Genomic DNA, 19,866 nt, shown 5'->3' with positions numbered 1-19,866 from the left:
TCTAGGTGGGTGGTCGTCTGCCACTCTCCATTTCAAAACATACAGTAACTGTACAATGAGTCTTGCTTTATGTAGCCGTACTGTACCTTGCTGTGACTGTTATCTCCATATCGTCCCATGAGATTGACGCGGTGGCAGTTTTTATACCAGAAGGCTCCCTTATAGGACAGGGCGCAGTTAGTTACAGCGATGTCGTTGTCATGGTCATAAGTGGAGAATGGACGGCCATGGTGGTAGGTCATCGAGTCACCTACGGAGACACACAGCAGAGAGGGAGTCGACTAAATGAAGGGTGGTATAGTTTCTGTGAACCATTATTTACATTCTTTATTTAATGACAAAATGAGAAAGTGTTATAAGAAAACTGTTAATGAATAATGAAAAAAAATCATAAAAGTAAAAAGCATATCAAGCCTTCACCTAATTAATACAAATAATATAATAATTGGACACAACCTACCACTTCAAAACAATGATATTGGTTGTGTTCATTCAGTCGCGATGAATTCTCGCAAATGTCATTAGGAGCACTAGGAGATTATCTGTCTCATGTTTTACTGTCAGGATATAGTGAAAGTTTCAGTAAATATAACAAAATTTTTATAAAGTTACCTACTGCTGCTTTAATGTTTGTACCCCTTACATAAACAGTGTTATATGTGTATATTATTGTTCAGTCCTGGTCCAGTATGAACATTTGCATATTCATGGCATCTTTAATAAGGTAGATGACTTTTTAAGGATTTCAAAGTGGAAATTATACTTTTTATCATATCACACATGTTATTTAATAATATGTGTCTGGAGGGGATCTTTAAAGACTGCTGACATTCTGTATTTTCTTATTCATTTCTATTTTTCTTATTTTCCTATTGTGTGTATGTATCCAAAGCCTTATATATCTTCTTCCTCTTACCCATAAATCTCTATTGTTGTCAAAAAACTAATAAAAACACATCAGTGAGCCACACTGTTGCACTGGGTGACATGTTCCTTCATTACAATGAACACAAACACTATAGTTCAGTTTGACTCAATCCAATTTACACAGTCCTGCTGCCCAAAAATACCCACTACAGCACCAAATGTGCAACTGAAAATACTCCCCAACAAATGCCAGCTGTTAATATATATGAAACAAAATATCTGTGAGCTATTTTTAAAAGATTTCAGTAGGAACACTTGGGTTTTTGAATGCCACTGACAGAATAGGGAAGTCAAGACAGTACTGAGAGACAAACTGAACCATTGTGTACATGTTGGGCTGCAGGCTACAGAAGTAAGCTTTACCTGCTGTTCCACTGTATCCTCCTACGTGGACCTTGTAGCGGGTCCGGGGATCAGAGACAGAGAACTTGTCGTACTGAGCGTAGGCTGTTTCTCCCTTATCTCTCAGGTCGACTCGCAGCTCGTACTGACCTCCGGCTGTGATCTTATGCAGGTTGGAAAGACCTGAGTGACAGAGATTATATATATGAGCTGGACCGCAATAATTACGACTCAGTGATGGCTTTGATAAGATATTATAATGTGTTATATAAGTAAATATATATATATATATATATATATATGATTAATAAGACTAAATCATATTTGAAGGCTGATACCTTATTATAAAATGAATCAATGTAGAATATTTTTCCAATCAAAACCGTGTCTGAGTTAAAAGATTTTCAGATCAGATATATAATCACACAAAAGCACTGGATGACAGTGAAAACACCAGATCAGATGCTCTTCGTTGTGTATAAATCACCTTCATTACTAACGGAGCATATTAAAATATGAGCAGCTCTCTATGTGTTGTGGAACGATTTGTGTTGTGCTCTGATGTTTCAAGAAATTACCCAGCCAGAATTCATCATTCATGTCACCGAAGCCGGCTGTGTAATTCTTCCAGTTGCGGAAAAACTCAAGTCTGCCACTCTGGCGTCGGAGGAAAACCTGCACAGAGAAAGTCAATAACAATGAGAAGTTTTACTGTCTAGACGTTCCCATAAAACCCATATATGAGTTTTCCCAAATAAAAAAAAAGATTTTTAAAAAGAATCTTGAAAATATCCTGGATATTTCTTGTTTTGTCGAAACTGAACTGGGACAAAGAATGGACGCAAACATCTCCAAATAAATGAATCACAATCAACTCTCTGGGAAGTCATTCTTAACTGATATTAAAGCTGCATTCATTTATTTTTTCTGTCCGTTTAGGTACAAGTTGTGAACAAAACATTGACATATTATTACCATATGAAGTTATTATGGAGACCTATTAATACCTCCAGCAGAGACAGAGCAACAGTTTTATTCATTTAAAGTTGTGTTTCTGGTCATCCAACAAAAGTCCACCAACCCCTGAGAAATATATCTATCTCTTGCTAAATGATGTATTGTGTTTAGTAGCTAGTTGCTAACTTTGTCTGTCTGTCATTTTGGTGCAGGGCACAGGGGTGCCTCCAAATGTGAGCCAGTGGGGATGTCACAAGAACCCATACTTCGGTACCAAGTCAATGCCAATTCAGAAAACATGACAGTACTTGTTTTTCCACAGTATTATAGGCAGAGTTGGGCTAGTTACTCAAACAATGTAATTAATTACTCATTAGTCTTTTCAAAAGTAATATTATTATTTTACTTATTACTTCCTGCCAACAGTAATTAGTTTCACTACTAGTTTTTCAGCTGTTGAATGTTTCCAGTTTCTTCCACGGTTACAAAAATGAATCCATTTAGCCTAGATGAGAGGTTCTCCTGCAGGAGAAGGAATGGGAAATCCGTAATGATGACTGTTTTTTGCATTGATATCAATACAAAGTAAGTGACCACAAACCACAAGACTATAACTGTGATAGAAATGGAGTGCAGTGCAACTCCAAGCTGCCTAGCCAGCAGGAGGGATGCTTTGTGGTGAGCTGGGATTTCATAACTTAACAATGAGCAGGATGCGCAGACTTTGTTTTCACGTCACAGATGATGAAGAATGTGAGGTACTCATGTAGGCTGATCCTGATTAAATAATGTATAATTAAATCAATAATAATAATAATATTTTTTCATAATAGTTAATGTCAAAGAAAATAATAATATATAGCCAGCCAGTCGCTTCTACATACATAATACAAAAATCAGTTAGTGCTGCTTTAAATATGAACACATGTTGAGCATATAGTGTGTGACTTACGATCCATCCACCTCCATCGGTGCTCATGTCGCAGTAGACCTGGACTGGCTGGCTCTCATCTCCACCCAGATAGATGGTATACAGGTCTGATGCAGTTTCACCATTTAGCAGGGCCTGTGAGCAGTCCCTGGGGTATCTGTACAGCACGCCAGCTACACACAAAAAATAGATGATATGATGGAACAATTAACAAAGTGGACTCTGTAACGGGATAGTGGATGGGACTTTATTGCTAATGTGGATGTCTAGTCTAAGCTGACTCTTAAGGGTTTTGTGAATCTAGGTGCAACGCATAAAGTGGTGCAGAGTACAAAGGAGGCTGAAATAAATCTTTACGCACAGCATGGGTAGATGTATTACATTGATAGTATTTGTAATGTTTCCTGCCCGTTTCCTGGCTTCCTTTACTAGTAACTAGTTTTTCGCTAGTTTTGTAAGTTACAGAAACATTCCTGATTAAGTATTTTTTACTCGGTTTTATGTTTTCATAGTACAAATAAAAATTTGAAAATGAAGTCAGTGTCACTTAAAATACAAGTAAATGCTGCTTAATCATGAATGTTTTTAACTTACAAAATTGTGTTAGTGTTTTTAGTTTCAACAAATCAAACTTATCAAGTTTTACAGTGTACCAAACTCAGATAAATGAGAAATGTCCCTAACTGCATTATTAATAGTATAAAAATAACACACTTTTTGAGATATCTTGCAACAGACAGTCTGTATATGAGTTCACTCACTGGTGGTGAAGACAGCAGTGATGACTCGGCTTCTCTTAGGACCAGCAATTGCCTGCAGCCTGACTGAATACTCTGTGGAGGCGCTGAGCTGAGCCATGTTATAGGAGACAGCAGTAGGACTCAGGACCACCTCCTGAAAGAGGAAGAATGTTCAAACATTTTTTTCCTGAACACAGTTTTATAGATTTAATGTACTACTGACCGGTTAGATCAGTATCTATGGCACTCTGGTGTGCACTCACCCGCACAGTGCCGTCAGCAGACTCGAAACTGAGGATGTACCCAGTGATGTCAGCACGAGGCGGCTTCCAGGTCAGCATGCCGCTCTCCGTCTGGATATTACTAGCCGCTAGGTCCTGAGGGGCGTCCACATCTAAGAACACATTTCACACAAGTTCATATTCTGCTCATTGTCCCTTTTTGTGATGTCATGTATGTTTTAACTAATCTTTCAATTACGTATTGCCACATCACTGCAGTAATTCTGTAACATCAAAACAATAACAAAAGACAAGATTTAGTGTGGGATCATGGGAATCATTGCAGTCAGCTTCTCCCGGTTAGGATTCTTTCAGTGTTCATCGTTCAGGAGGTTTCTACCGGAAGCCCAATTATCAACAGAGGTCTCCTCCTCTCCAAAACAACTGGAGCCGCTGGTTAAAACTGCTAAAAACACTGAATAAAGCAGTTCCACCTTAAAAATCACTGTTTCTCCTAGGCTGTTGGTCAGAAAGAGGACGTCCCGGAGGGGCTGCGACCCGAGCTACTGCTAACGTTATTGTTTCTCTAATAATTTAAGATCCAGACGTCTGATGACTAAAATCCTTCATCCGGTTCAAATCTAGAGTTAAAAAGCACCAAGATCTAAACAGTGGATGGTAAAAATGTGGGCTTTCAGAGGACTGGGATGAACAGTCCATGTATGACAGCTTTCTAGCAGCACACAACACGCCCCGACGCTGACGGCAGGCACAAAGGGGACATGACGCCATTGAGAGGCGACTGGTGAAACGCAGCATTACCTGAATACAGTATTTGTTTGAACATTGTTGAAAACATTTGGGATAATGTAAGTACACAACTCAACTACATATAGAACAGCTACAGTCTATATACTGTGTCAGAATAGACTGCCTTGCATTATTGTTTGAACATAATAAATTCAGGCACACAAAAACACAAGAAAACTTTTAAAATGTGTCAATATCTGCACTATCCCTTTCCACACATATAGAGATAACTAGTTTGTGTTCTCAATGTTCTCATTTACTTGTTTTATTCTGTAAGATCAAACAGGAAAACCCCATGAAAGAAAACAACTCATTTTGTAAAACTAATGCCATGGCTAATACGCCAACACTGAGAGAAGTGTTGTTCATGACCATAAAGCACTCAAATTAATTCAAACATTATTGTCTAAGGTTTTACAATAGGAACACGCAATAAAAGAAACAACATAAAATCCTAATAAATCCACATAATAAATCCCAACATTTACCATCTGTTGATATGACTGGATTGGAAGGCAGTCACTTGGTGTTTTGCAGTAAAAATCCACTTATCACTGCAAAATATAAAGTTCTCATTCAGGCATAAAATGCCACCTCATTTCATGTGCAAATGAAGCAATCTAACTGCAGTGCAGATAAATGAGTCCCTGCTTCTTTTATTCTTTAAACTGCCCTCGAACTCTCAGGATTTAGAACTGAAATATCTCTGCTTTAAAAAAAGAAAAAAAGAAAAAAAAAGTGTTGCGTCACTGTCCCTGTATGACTTTTCCAAGACCCACTTTCTCCACAAAGCTACTCAGGAGTTCAGAAATAAGAGAAAAAGTTACGGCTCTACTGTATTTACACTCTTTCATCATAGATGCTTAATGGTTGTGTGCTCATGGTAGACCAGAGGCAAATAAACATCTAATTCATTCTGACACCAGTGCTTATTTTAGCCTGCTAACAAGGGCTGTTTGATATGGAATATTAATCACTTTCAGCCATGCATAAACATGTAATCCCCTTCCAAAAAAGGTCAAATAGAAAGAAAACTACATGTTGTTCTAATAATAATTTCCCCACTATTTTTATTTAGGCGTGATCATCAAACTGTTATCAACAAATTGTGTTCCCAGTTTTATACTGTTACACTGTGAATTGTGCAAAGAATATGAAACCTATAGAATGTTCATTGTAATTTTGTCAATTTGTGATTATTAATTAATTAATTAATTAATAATTAATTAATAATCGATATAATTCATTAAGATGGGCCAATGCTGCCTTCTTTTTTAAGGATTATCATCCTTCTGATCATAAGTCAATCAAGTAATTTGCAGGGAAGAAGAAACAAGCAGTATTGGGATTTAATTCTTCGAGCACAGATAGTTGAAGACCTTGAGACAGTTCAAACCTATCACCAAACATAACCATGATCTCAGATGGGTACATCAACATATTCAATATGACAATGTTGTTTTTAACAAACTCAAATACTTCGAAAGATTGTGATCACAGGTAAAAACAAGATTTAGAGTCAGCCTTGCTCGTGGTTCTGTGAGGCTGTTCTCAGGTACAGCTGTGTTTTGAGTTAATACTCATTTCAGCATGTTAATATACTCACAAGCTAACATGCTGTGTAGTATGCATGGACACTGGATACAGCACCAAAAAAATTAAAAATCAAGCCATTTCCTACTGGAAAGAAAATTATGCATGTGCATAAGACTTCTGGTTTAGCCCCCAGTTAACTTGAATGGAGATAGAAGGATTTAATTGTACTGAATGGATCAAATTCTGATATTGAAATTAATCATTTCACAGGGGGTTGTGATGCTCAAAAAAATGTATTCACTGTTTTACAGCCAATGTAAGCTTAAGGGAAAAAGTCTATTTGGGTCATATTGCGTCATGTGATGGATACTATTGCTGTTATTACACGTTCTATACCAAATTGGCTTTGAAGCCTTCTTCCTGGGGCTTGGTAGTATGTCATGATAGGTTTACCACCTTGGTTTAGCATGTTAACCATAAATAAAGAGTACAGTTATAGCTGTAGCTGTCAAGACATTGCATTTAACTCCACAAATGTCAGTCTGGTGGTGAATCATGAATGCCTGAATCAAATGCTGTCTCACTTCATCAAGTGGATTTTAAGATATATTACTGGTAAGTGCAAATCTTGACTCGATGGTGCTAGATTAAAGGTCCGGTGTGTAACATTTAGGAGGCTCTATTGTCAGAAATGGAACATAATCTTCATAGGTATGTTTTCATTAGTGTATAATCACCTGAAAATAAGAATGGTATTTTTGTTACCTTAGAATGAGTCGTTTTTATCTACATGTAGTCTAACACATTGAATGGCCATATATATATATCAGTGTTTGTGTGAAATGTTCTCAGACAAACCTTGTTTAATCAAGTCTTGTTTAAAGATGTTCAAAATTCAAGGCAAGTCTCCAGCCCTGTTGGTAACCTCAGTGCTTATTTTGCTTCATCTCAAGCTGTCAAACCAGGCGTGGGTACGAGATTTAAAACTATGATATAAAAATCATCATGTTAGCAGACATAGAGACAAATGTCGTTCATTTTCTGCAGAAAAAAGCCAACCCTCAGGTTGGCTACTTACTGGCTGCATCTGCATTTGTCTTCAAAAAACAATCTGCTCTTCAGCTGTCTGCCAATTCAATTTCTTTCTTTTGTATTATGGTGGCTTTGGAAACACGTTATAATCTTTAAACTGCCATGTCCTTAAGCTTCTTAAGGAAGAACACAAAGTTATCAACAACATATTCACTGCCATTTTCCCATTCCAGCTATGAACTCGCTCCACTCAGATACACTAAATACACTGATGTAAGTACTTCACAGTCCAGTCTCTGCCGTGGCCTGTGTACCAGCTGTAATAGCTGTAACAAACTTGTTTCAGAATACATGTTCTTATCAGTTTCTCAAACACTTTCATCCTGAAGGGAGTGGGCGCCACTAGCCTGAACCTCCCTGGGGTTGCTCACTGGAGCAATGCAACCGTGCTGTGTTTCCAGAGGCTAGGCACTCTCTGCTTAGGGAATTTTATGAACATGTAAAAATAAAATACAAATGCAGTGCTTAGCACTGGTGCCTTTGTATTTGTTCATGGTCGTGTTGTGCAGGGTATCTTAGTATCACATAGAAGGTTTTGTGATGGAGAAATAAGACTTTCTAAAATGTTTTGAATGAAAAAGATTTGACCGATTATCAGATCCAATATTCTGCATTTTTCCAATTATTGGAATCTTTATACTATTTTTTCTGATAACCGATTAAATTAGCAACCTATTTAAAAAATATTGTACTTCGGCTCTGACGCTGCCTACCTGTCTGTCTGTAGTCACCACTCTGTAGTCTCGCTCAGCACTGATTAGTTACACGTCACAAGGTTAATATAATATATAGTTTATATTTCGTATTAATAATCCGAATCTGGGGGCATCCAGGTAGCTCACCTGGTAGAGCTGGTGCCCTGTGTACCAAGGGGAGTCTTTCCTGCAGTAGCCATCAGTTTAACTCCGACCTGTGGCCCTTTTGTTGAGTGCCCTCTCTCCCCCCATTTTTCTGTAACTCTTCAGCTATCACTATCAATTAAAGGCAATAAGCCTATCAATAAGCCCCGAACTCTACAAAGTAAGTGGATTAAACAGTTCAACATTTGCCTCCAAAATGTAGTGTAGTGGAACAATACAGTAGCATAAAATAGAAATACTGGACAAGTACCTCAAATTTGTACGTACATCGTACGTACAACTCTTAAGTAAATGTAGTTAGTTAGTTATGCTCCACCACTGCTAATTTGAAACAAAAAGTGAAAAAAAAATCTTTAAACAATGTTTTCACTCTACATCTGATGGTCAAATGAGTGTAAAAGCAACAGGGACAGGAGCCAAAGAGAGGTGTAAATAGGGACTGTATTTGCATGCTTCTGCCTCACTCAGTTTATAAATGAAATAAACAGTTTGGTATTAAAGTGGTGTTAGGAAAGGACGGGTGGTGAGAATTAGATTAGTGTTGAGTGTTATTAGGATTTTTTGTTGGGGAAATAAAGTTGTGTTTTGGAATTCAAAGGGTTTCATTTTAGCTAAAAACATTTCTCAGGGTACAAACGAACACTGATCATCACTGATGAGATGTTATTGCAGTGGGACAGATGCTGCTCACAAGTGCTACATTTTACAAGATTGTACTGAATAACCTGAAAACAGCTCTCTCACTCTTGTTGCTCCCTTCATTTCTTTATTTCTTAATTTTACTGTAACTTTCTCTGAATACCACAAAATACCATCTGTCTCTTTCCAGCTTAACCTGATGGTTGATCGAAGACCAGTCTAAAGTCATCCAATCAGTGTGTTAGTATGACCCTGAAGGTGCAGTCACTTTACACTTCAGTTCTGTGAATATTCACTCCATCTCCAATGCTTTTCACTACTGGACTACAAACCACAGCATGGCACACTGTTTACAGTTTTTAATGGCTCTTCCCAATATATGCATGTCAAAACTCCCACCCCCTTAAGCCTTAGTCAGACTAAATTAGCTAGCTAATCTACATTAATCATTAGTTAGCTACTTGGCTGATGTTTTGCTTACATTAACTAACTTAGGTTGTGACTATAAATGTCACTTTTATCTTATGACCATCTTCACAATGTTGGTTGTCTTTTAGACGAGCCTAGCAAATATCATCTAAGTACAGGAAAGAAGCAAGTTTTCCGAGCTCTGTTATTGGAGCACAGAGCAAAAAGGGGAGGGGCCTAAGAAGGCTCAATTGATCAAAGAGGGTGCATTTACTCACCAACTCCATACACTAATTCAGTCATTCCCAGCCTTTTTCCTTAAAAGACCCCTTTTCTATCGTTGAGTAAACTAATGAACCCTGAATTAGTGACATACTTAATGGATTTTTCAAATTATATTCAATAATAACAGTACCAAAACAACAGATAAACATCACAAAGAACACAATAGTGAATGCAATAACAGGAAGTTATTGAATGAGCTATTTGCATGGATTTTAAAGAGATTATTTCCTGTAAGCATCAGAGATTACTTTTCCTGATCATTTCAGCGATCATATTATACAATTCTGTCTGTAAAATCAGTTTTATCTAGTTTATCCAGTTTCTTCACTGAAAAGAAACCCAGTTGGTGTCCCTACCCCCAGGTTGGAAATCATTGTTGTAAGTACACCATGGACCATTAAAACACCCAGCTTTCAGGCTGACCATTCTCTGGAGCCAACAGCATTGCGCTGGCTGGGCTATGAAGTTGTCGGAGAATCACTAAGCTCGATGTGTATTAGACGCAAGAGGTTTCACTTGGGTTTATGTTTGTTGGCCAAAGGTTGTGTGTCTCAAACTAAGTATTTTTTATCTGTGTAATACACTGTAGGGGACTTCAAATTCTTGTAGTATCACTTCCAGAGGGGCAGACAGAAGTTCTGTACTGCAGATTTAGGTTTTCGGGAAAGATGGTGGTTAAAAGAAACGGATGTCATTTGTTGAGAGGAGACAGGTTGAAAAATGTGGCCTTCAGTCAGATGTGGTTGAAAGCTCCACAAAAAGCTAACAAGTAATGGTTTATGTTGTTGCTGTGCTTTGGAAGGCTGTGACAAACAGTGATGTCATGCTGATAGAGATTATAAAACTCTCATATGGGTCATTTTGGTACCTGTTTTGTCATCTTGGTTGGAGGGCTTGTTGCAATGAAGTCAAACCAAAAGTTGCATTGAATAATCAAAACCCACAGGCCGTCACTGCACAAGCTGCCTCACTAAATCTTTATCCTTTCCCCTTCAAGCGCTGTACTCTTGCATGTTGGGCAGATCTTAAAGAGCGAGAAAGTTTGTGTCATGTGTTTAGATGTTTCCTGAGGGTTGTGTTTGAAGCGAAGTGTGTTTAGTTCTTGAGTGTACTAATTCAGATGCATAAATATTGAAGAAGGCCTGTTCCATCATCCTCCATTCCCACCCCACCTACTCCCATCCGGTCGCTATCAACACCCCTTCTGCTGTCTCCAACTCTTCCTCCTTCCTCGGCTCGCTCTGTTGCACCGATTCGACAGAGCTGAAAATACATCTCTGAGCTCAGCGCTGGGGAGGCAGCAGGAGAAAAGTCTTGTCAGCGGGAGGGTGGAAGAGGAAGAGGTGGGGGGGACCTGCGGTGCTATCTGTTGCCAATAAAGACACGCAATGCCCCTTCCACACATCCCTGTCAAGTGACCCGCCCCACTGCAATCATTGTACACGTTTCCTCCCCCTTTTTTCCATTCCTGTCACCTTCCTACCTCATACATTTCTATTGAAACAGTGAATTGGAAGTCTTCTCCTGCTCTTTCTCTTCATATCATTCGTATCTCTAATCATAATTTCTCTCCCCTTCGTTGGCGTTTTTTTTTTTTTTTTCAACCCCTCCTTTCCCACCTTAACATTTTCTTCACAGTTAACTTCTTTTTTCTTCTCTCTTCTACTTACAGCTCCTCCCTCATCCTGTCACACTCTGTCCCTCTTCCTTCTCTCCTCACCATCATGTTTTGAGGCTGATGAGTGAGATTGAGAGAGACTCGGGGACGGAGGATTTTAAAGACATTACCAGATCCTTCTATATTTCTGAAAAATGGCAAGCTAACTGGATACTTTAGATATTTACCTATGACAAAGTTACGGGGCTGCTCGATTACAGGGAAAAAATCACTATCACCCAATTATTTTGCGGTCTAACATTTGAAATCACCGATATTCAAAATGAGTATTTTTTTAAACTTCAGAAAACATGCTGCATTTATTCGGACATTTGTCAGAAATCACACTTTGCAAGTGAAGTCCTCTACGTTACCACTTTCCTTTCCCCGTAACCATTTGTACGGTTCCTCGTTACCTGTTCCAGACGAAAACAACGTGATCAGGACGAAGACTGCAACTAGTGTCGCGACCCACCAGCGCAAGTACTACAATAGTTACACGTTGCTCCCGTGACGTTCACATGCTGTCGCAGCGACAGGTCGTGGAAACGGCTTGTTATACCGAGCACATGACTCGGTGTGCAAGGTGCAGTGCTGTGGGGGAGGGGAACAGAAATACGCTACTGCGCGAAATTACGCAGGACTGTATATACAACGTTTGCGACAACGAATAATTAAGAAAATGAATCGTTTCCCCCAACGATTTTATTGGTTTTGAGATCGTTTGGCCCGCAAAATCGGAACTCAATGATCAAATTTCGATCTTTAATTTGAGCAGCCTTAGTTAAAATACAAGAAGGTATGATACTCATTAGTGGTATAATTTTGTGTACTTGTTGAGCAAATGCACTTATCGATACGTCCTTTCAGGCTTAAATCAGTCAAAACTAGTCAATAGTAAATAAGCTTCTATAGCCGAAAAGAATAAACTTCAATACCTTTTTATTTAAAACATTTCAAAGTCTTTACTACATATTATTACAACAAGACTTAATCGAAGAACATTTTGACAAAAAATGCAGGTCCTATTTAGAAAGCCTGGTCTGAATTCTCTCTTCCTCTGCAGAAAAACCACGGGTCGCCCACTTTGAGCGAGTTTCTGAAGCTTGCTTAGATTGCCAACAGCAAATCTATAATGTGTATGTTCTGTATGTAATGTAAAACTTCTGCCGTGAATATGGACATGCAGCACGGTACCGTGTACAGATCAGTTGGAGTTTCTCACGACCACAAAACGCCAAAGTTATCCAGTATGATCGAAAGTGACATGATTGTTACAGTCAAGGGCAAGCTGACTTGACGTGGTCGAGCAAGACTACGAAAACGGTGCTATAGTAAGTATAGGTCCATTTGACCATTTAATTGCATATTAACAGGCCTGTATAAATGCAGGATGGCATAGTTCAGTTGATTGAAGTGGACTATTCAATTGAACATCTAACGCGGTCTAATATGATCTGAGAAGCCTGCACTGCGGTTGGTGGAGGACACGAAGCCAGAAGCATAATTCTAGCTCGGTTTGTTTTAATGCGCCCTGTATGAACACAGAATTCAAATTCTGCTCTCTGAGGGGGTCAGTGGGTCTCAGACACTCTAAGAAAAATTCGGGGGCTGGGCAAAGTGGTTAACGGTGCTTATAGTTATCTCGGTTAACGCTCTAATTAATTATACGCCAGACAAATTATTTTATCTCGCATTTTACGCGAGTTTTTAAAATATTATTATTATTTGAAAGTCCGTTGCTCACTGGCTCTGCAACTGACGACAATCCAGTACCCAAAACCACTGTGGTCATCAGGAGGGGAGTAGGGAGGGGAGGCTTCGGCAGACTACGTTGTGATGCATGGTGTGGGTGAGAAGTATAGATAAACAAAACAAGACAAGCTAACAAATGCCATAGCGAGAAGTGGGATAGCTGTCAAACTGCAGGGCGATTAGTTATTGTGTAAGATAGGATCGCAACAAATGACGGCACGTTATGGAGCTCCCCTCAAGACGCACCGATCACAAGAAAATCACGATGGGGGGGCGGCGGGGGGGTGTTGTATGAAATGAAAGGACCAACAAACAGTGACGCGTTAAGATGTGCACCAACTGTTTGTCTCCACTGGAGACTACTGGATATCGCTGGGTAACCATTAATACCTCAGAGTTACAGGCATTATATTGATGGACAGTGTGAGCGTGTCATTCACATGCTCTAACTTGTAATGAAACAGACTTTTGCTGAACACGTGGTGCGGAACATTTTATTCATGTTTGCACGCAGATGGAACGTTTCAAATAAAGTCAGCACACTTTGCACAGATAGTGCAAGAAGTCATTTTTAAGCTGCTACTGTGTAAGGGAATAACGCTGTTAAAAAGTAACTTATTTTGTTTAAAGTTTAAAGTTGTGTTTCGATGTGCAACCAAATGTTATCTGCACTTTTGTTCAGGTTAGCAGTACTACAATACACTTCTTTTGAATTTTTGTTGTAATTTTGCGTAACTGTTCATTTTTTAATCGTTGCCCCAGCACTAGAAAAAAATAAATTGATAGTTTACAGTTATAATATCATCTATTTATTGAAATGGCTTATTTCTATCTGATTGTGAATTGCTGTCTCACACACAAAGTGTAATTCAAAAAGGAAACACGACGATGCGGGCTGCGAAGCCGGCTGAGCAGGATTTCGTGGTCGTTGTGTTTGTTTTCGTCCGGTTTGTATTTTGTTTTTTTGTTTTTGCGTTGATTGGCGGTACCCGCGCTCGGGGCGGGTGGGGGTTTTTTTTGTGAGCATTTTTGTTTGGAGTGCACATTGTTAGTCAGTGAATAATTCCACTGTGTCAACAGTCGGGCTTGGATATGTGATGTTTTAGCGTTGATTGGATCGTGTATGCCATCCACCACCAAGAGAGGTATAATTATAAGTGTTCAGTGCAATTATGTCCATCAATAGGGGGGCATTGAATGAAGCAGGCACAATGCAAATTAAATCAATAGTATAAACCTAAAGGCTGTGAAACAGTAGCGCTTGGATGTGCTCCAGAAGGCCTGATCACCATAGTTTGCAGTGAAATAAGGAGTGTTGTGTAGATTATGTTGTATTGATCTAAACACTTTGTCCTGCCCTCTCTCATACAGAAAAAGAGACTGTCCTGGAGCCATTTGTACTGAAGGACCTGCTGCCGTCCTTGCTGGGAAGTTACTATCGCTACACTGGCTCTCTGACCACTCCACCTTGCAGCAAGGTAGTGGAGTGGATCATCTTCAACAGACCCATCTACGTCTCCTACAAACAGGTGAGAATATTGGAAGTAGTAGTGGAACCACAGTGCAGCCATATTTAGGCCTACGGCCATCTGAGGATCCCATCTGAAACATCTTGTTACCTAATATATAAAACCATGATCTTGGGATTGAAGTCCATTATCCTGAAATAACGATAATAATGACAGGCTTCCATATTTCATTGTGTAGGTAAAGTCACTCCTGCCAGTGCAACAAATTCCTCTGTGTCCCAGAAACATAATTTATCGTATCTAGAAGATTATTAAGATTAAGTCATCATAACAAGAACGCGGTTTACCATGCGATAATTAGATAATTTAATAATTCTCTGCAAGTAATGACTTAAACATGACTAGTGACAAGACACTTGCAGTTTTGTTGTGTATGCTGCTTTGCATTGAGTAGTTACAAACAAAGAAAATCTAATAAAATCACCTTAGATGCACAAGAAACTTGGTTTTCAGGCTCCTTGTCCTGTGATATTTTGCATCTTGCATTTGTATCATAAGACACCATTGGTAACTGGAGATACGTAAGGTGTATCTGACACATTCAGTGCCCTTAAAAAATGCTCTCAATCCCCTAAGTTTAATTCAACAACCCACAACGTGTTAAGTAGCATTTACCATTCCCATATAACTGCTTGCGTAGTTAATTAATTAATAATTGTTCACAACCAGTTTTGCTGTCACACTTTCTTTGTATTTTATACTGAAATCTAATAATTTTGTTTTCCTGTAAGTGTGATGCATGCTTACAGAAGCATGAATTAACCAATTTCAACTAATAATGTCATGACATACAGCCGTCAATTAACTTTTAGTGACACATGAGTTAAGATTCATGAGTAAGCTAGCTAGCAACAACAAGGCTATCTACCAGAGCTCACTGATTACTGTACAAAAACACAACCTTATCACTTGTACAAAAAACAAAACTGTTGACTGGAACCAAACTCAAGACAGCCAGCCAGTTGGACGACAACAGTACTGAGGTGATTTACAGAGTTTCCCGATGGACAAAAATTTAACTGCACTCCCGCTAGTTAGCTTGTGCAGTTAATATTAGCTAACTCAGTCCTAGGGTGCCAGAAGCCAGACATGGCTTAAAAAACCTAAACACTTCTTAATGTATCTCAGTAGTCTTGCCTCTATTGGCACCACATGCTGTATTTGGTCTTCTACAAAAGTAGAATAAAAAATTCATAAACCCCAAATGAAATTGGATTTAAAAGCATTGTTCCTGCATCCTTTAAAGTCTGGAGATTATAATTACCAGTTGGGAAAGTAAAAATGTAAAATTGAGAAAACAGCACCTCCGCACAGCAGGTCCATGTTATGATGGAGTGTTCATGTAGGATGGACAGTTTATGGAGGACATGAGGCCAGCTTGGGCATCTTTGTGACAACAAATAAGCTTCTGTTTGCCATCAGCAATCACAGTAGGAGTGACATGAATAATGGAGGGGGAACTATGGTACAGTAAATTCATAAAGCTTTTCTTCACTGGGTTAAAGCAACGATGCCTCTTCATCATTTCAGCACCAAAGTTTAGATAAATGAAAAACAAGTCCTTCTTCTCTCTTGCAAGTCGTAGGATTTACACTATCCTGGAAGTTAAGGAATTTAACAAAAAGGACTGCCATCGTCATCACTACAAGTGGTAGGACTGCGTTGAGCCCTTTCAATGAGTGGGATTAAGGAAATTATCTTTCCCAGGGAGCTCCCAGTCCCAGACTCTGTTTGACATGAATGGAATGGATCACTATTATTGGTAAAACCTTTGTTTACCCCATGTCAATTAGCTACTGTGAAAAAGGTCTACGGAGGAAGATCTCCATACAAACTGAATGGGAAGCAACACAAAATATTAAGCCTAAAACTTTTGACACAAAGGTAGATCCCACACTAAGTGCAATATTCAGTGCTCATTAAGTACTTAAAAACCTGCCTCCTAACTTGAGCTTAAACGAGGACAGTGTTCAAGATCTTCAGGCCGGTTCAGCAACTCATAAAGACAATGCTCATTTGGCAGAGAAATTTGAGGTCTTGGAGAATCAAAGTCGACCTTCAAATCTCCTCTTTGTTGCGGGTTCCAGAGTGTGCGGAGGACCGTGATGTTCTTGGCTTTGTGCTCCAATTGATTCCAGAGCTTCTGGGGAAGATAATTTCCCTTTCCGCTCACTGAAAGAGCTCACTGTAGTCCTGCCGCTGCGAGATGACAAAGCAAGTTCTCTTAAATTCCTTAACTTCCAGGATAAAGTGAAAGTACTACATCTTGCCAGAGAAGAGAAGGAATTGCTTTACATTTTTTCAGACTTCAGTGCTGAACTGTTGAAGAGGCGTCATCGCTTTGACCCAGTGAATAATAAATGAATCCATGGAGTTTGATTGTCAATGGCAAACCAAAGCTTTTATTGTTGTCACAAAGACACCCAAGCTGACCTCATGTCCTACATGAATGCTCCATCATAACTTGGACCTGCTGTGCAGAGGTGCTGTTTTCTTGATTTTTCTCAACTTTGCTATTTCCATTCTGTTGTTTCCCAACAGGTATTAATGAGCTCTAGACCAGGGATCTCCAACTCAAATTGACTTGGGGCCACTGTTGGTATTGTCATCTCATGGGAGGGCCACTTCAGTTCAAGTGCTACAAGATAAGCAATATTGCTACAAGCAATATTCTAAAAATATTTCTATTAGAAGTAGTTTAAATTGAATTGAAACAACTAATACAAAAAATAATCTTGCCAGCTGGATTATGTTATATTTTTGACATCATGTCACTGGCTGGAGGGCCTGCAGTTTGAGACCCCTGCTCTAGACATGCAGATAAAACAATTTTAAATTTGATTTCACATTTCATTTGGTGGTAATGATTTTTTTTATTCTACTTTTGTTCAGAAAAAATGATACAGGCATCACTCATAGTTTTAAAAACTCTATGGCTTGTTTACATTTTACAGAGGTAGATGTCTTTCTTTCTCCCACATGCCCTCTCATTTAAAAAATAATATAATAATAATTTCATTATTCATTTATTTTTAATTATTATTGACATGGTATCCCTCAGATATCCGTATAGATGTGTGCATTTTCTTCATTATATTGTATAGACATTTATTACTTTCCTCTTCACAGAGTGAGCTTTTCTGTGGATTATAGTGATCTCTCTCTTTTTTGGGTCTGCTTTTGTGCTGTAATTTACTTTTGTGTTTTGTGATGTTTTTGTTTTCTTTAGCTTTTGTTTGTTTCTGTCTTTTTACAACCTTTTAATCTATCTCTGGATCAATTACAACTCCAGCTTATGTTTGAACAGTGATGGTGTTGATTAGTATTTTCTTGCAAAGTGGATAATATTAAAAATGAATTATTAAAAATGACCAAAAATGAAAGGAGCAAACAAATATTGAAACATGGTGTAGTAGCAAAATTGCAGATTCTTAAATCAAACTACCAAATTAAGGGCTGTATAGAGCTGATAGATGCACTAGGTGGTTGTGTGGCTACATATGTTTCATCAAACTTGTCACTTACAGCTGATGTAGATCTAAAACACTTTGAGTATCTTTTTGTTAAATTATTCTCTATGAGAATAAATATGTAGCAATCATGAATCCAGTTGCAGCTGTTGGGTCCTCTAGCTGTTTGAATTCAACCATTAATTTAATTAATTCCATGACTGCAGTAATGAAATAATCATTTTAGGTGAATTTAACTGAAATTGGTTAGATAAGTCCTCCTGCAAAGATAAAACTATCTTTTTCTCATTTGAACACAATTAATTAATGAACCTACTCAAGTCACTCCCAATTCCCAGTCTTTGCTTGACTGGATTCTTGTCTCACATCCGAATAGAATTTCAAAAGCTGCAGTTTTGTCAGACTATTCAGTGATTACTATGTGTGGAAGATAAAAAAGAGACTCTAATCACCACCCAAATTAATTAAAATTAGATGATAAGAAAATGGTTGTTTATTAATGATTTGATTGCTATTAATTCAGATGGATTCCAACTATTAGCTACCTTATGTTCATTATCTACTCCGAATTCCTTGAGGTGGTTGATATACATGCCGCCTGTAAACTTTTAAAAGTACAAACATTAACCTTGGACTTCCATAAAGTTTGTGCACAGTAATTAGTTCTGTTCAGGGAGTCAGCAGCAGCAGGTAGTCTGTTCTGACAATATACTGTATCTTCTAATAATGTGTCATGTTTAAATCAGGAAAAGTTCATTTGAGCCTGAATTAGTGTCCATTCTCACCGAAAACAAAATGTACACATCCTGCGCGAAGGTTAGTTGAGCAGTGACTCCTTACAGGTAGTGCAGTGGCTACCATTGGCTGTATGTTTGTAGTGAAATGGATGCAAGGAAGAAAACTGTTATCAGTAGGGTTGTGTTAAACTGGATGATAGAAAACCACAGAAAATGGTAGCTTCTACCACTTTATTTTTTTTCATCTACTGTTTGCCATTGGTCAATGCCACAAACGTTTGTGTCAAGTTCACCAAAGTTGAACTTCACTGAAGCAGTACACAAATATACTTGTGAATACACTAATTTTTGATATTTTTATCTACAGACCCTGCGGCTCAACTTTCATGGAGTTTGCCGCATTAAACTGCCATATTTCTACAGTAGCCCAGACCAACCATGGGCTCTAGATAGAGGCATTTGCTTTATTCGCACATTTCGCAGCCAACATGGTTTCTCTTTACGGTTGGAAGGTGAGGGTGAAGCAAGGGATTTGCGTTCTGAAATTACACCACAGATGCCACTAAATCCTACACACTGAACCTTAAAATTCTCTATTTCCTATGAGACTTTCCTTATTTTTGGTATTTTTGGAATCCATAGCTAGCCTAGCTAGGGAGACTCAAGATTATTACCCACCACTATTGATGCAAAATATAGAGGGAAAGTTCCCAGTTTTTTTAATTACAATTTATTTTTGACATCAATAAAGTGTCGGGGTGGTAAAACCAATCAACACATTGCAAAGAATTTTTTTTTAAATTTTATTAATATTTTACGACATGTCCACTGTAGTGGACAACGTGATTTCCTTGTTTCTTAAGCGTGAAACATTTAACTCTTGTTTTGGCGGCCCACACTGAGATTCCTAAAAAGGTCTTGATCTCTTCTGGTGTTGTGTTCAAGCTGCAGCCTGAATCCTGTACCATGC

General features: G+C 38.5%; 1 protein-coding gene across 1 annotated transcript in view; it reads left to right on the top strand.

Moving 5' to 3' along the window:
• LOC118328058 (receptor-type tyrosine-protein phosphatase gamma-like) overlaps positions 1-19,866 on the top strand; it is a 144,962-nt gene that overhangs the window by 54,116 nt on the left and 70,980 nt on the right. Inside the window, exon 7 of the mRNA XM_035661662.1 lies at positions 14,532-14,689. Coding sequence (XP_035517555.1) covers positions 14,532-14,689 — 158 coding nt within the window. The remainder of the gene's footprint in view (positions 1-14,531; positions 14,690-19,866) is intronic.

Source organism: Morone saxatilis, unplaced genomic scaffold (genome assembly GCF_004916995.1).
Source record: "Morone saxatilis isolate NCDOM2014 unplaced genomic scaffold, NCSU_SB_2.0 Contig18, whole genome shotgun sequence".
NCBI classification, from domain to species: domain Eukaryota; kingdom Metazoa; phylum Chordata; class Actinopteri; family Moronidae; genus Morone; species Morone saxatilis.
Note: the sequence above shows the minus strand (reverse complement) of the source record. Positions and strands in the feature narration are given on the sequence as shown.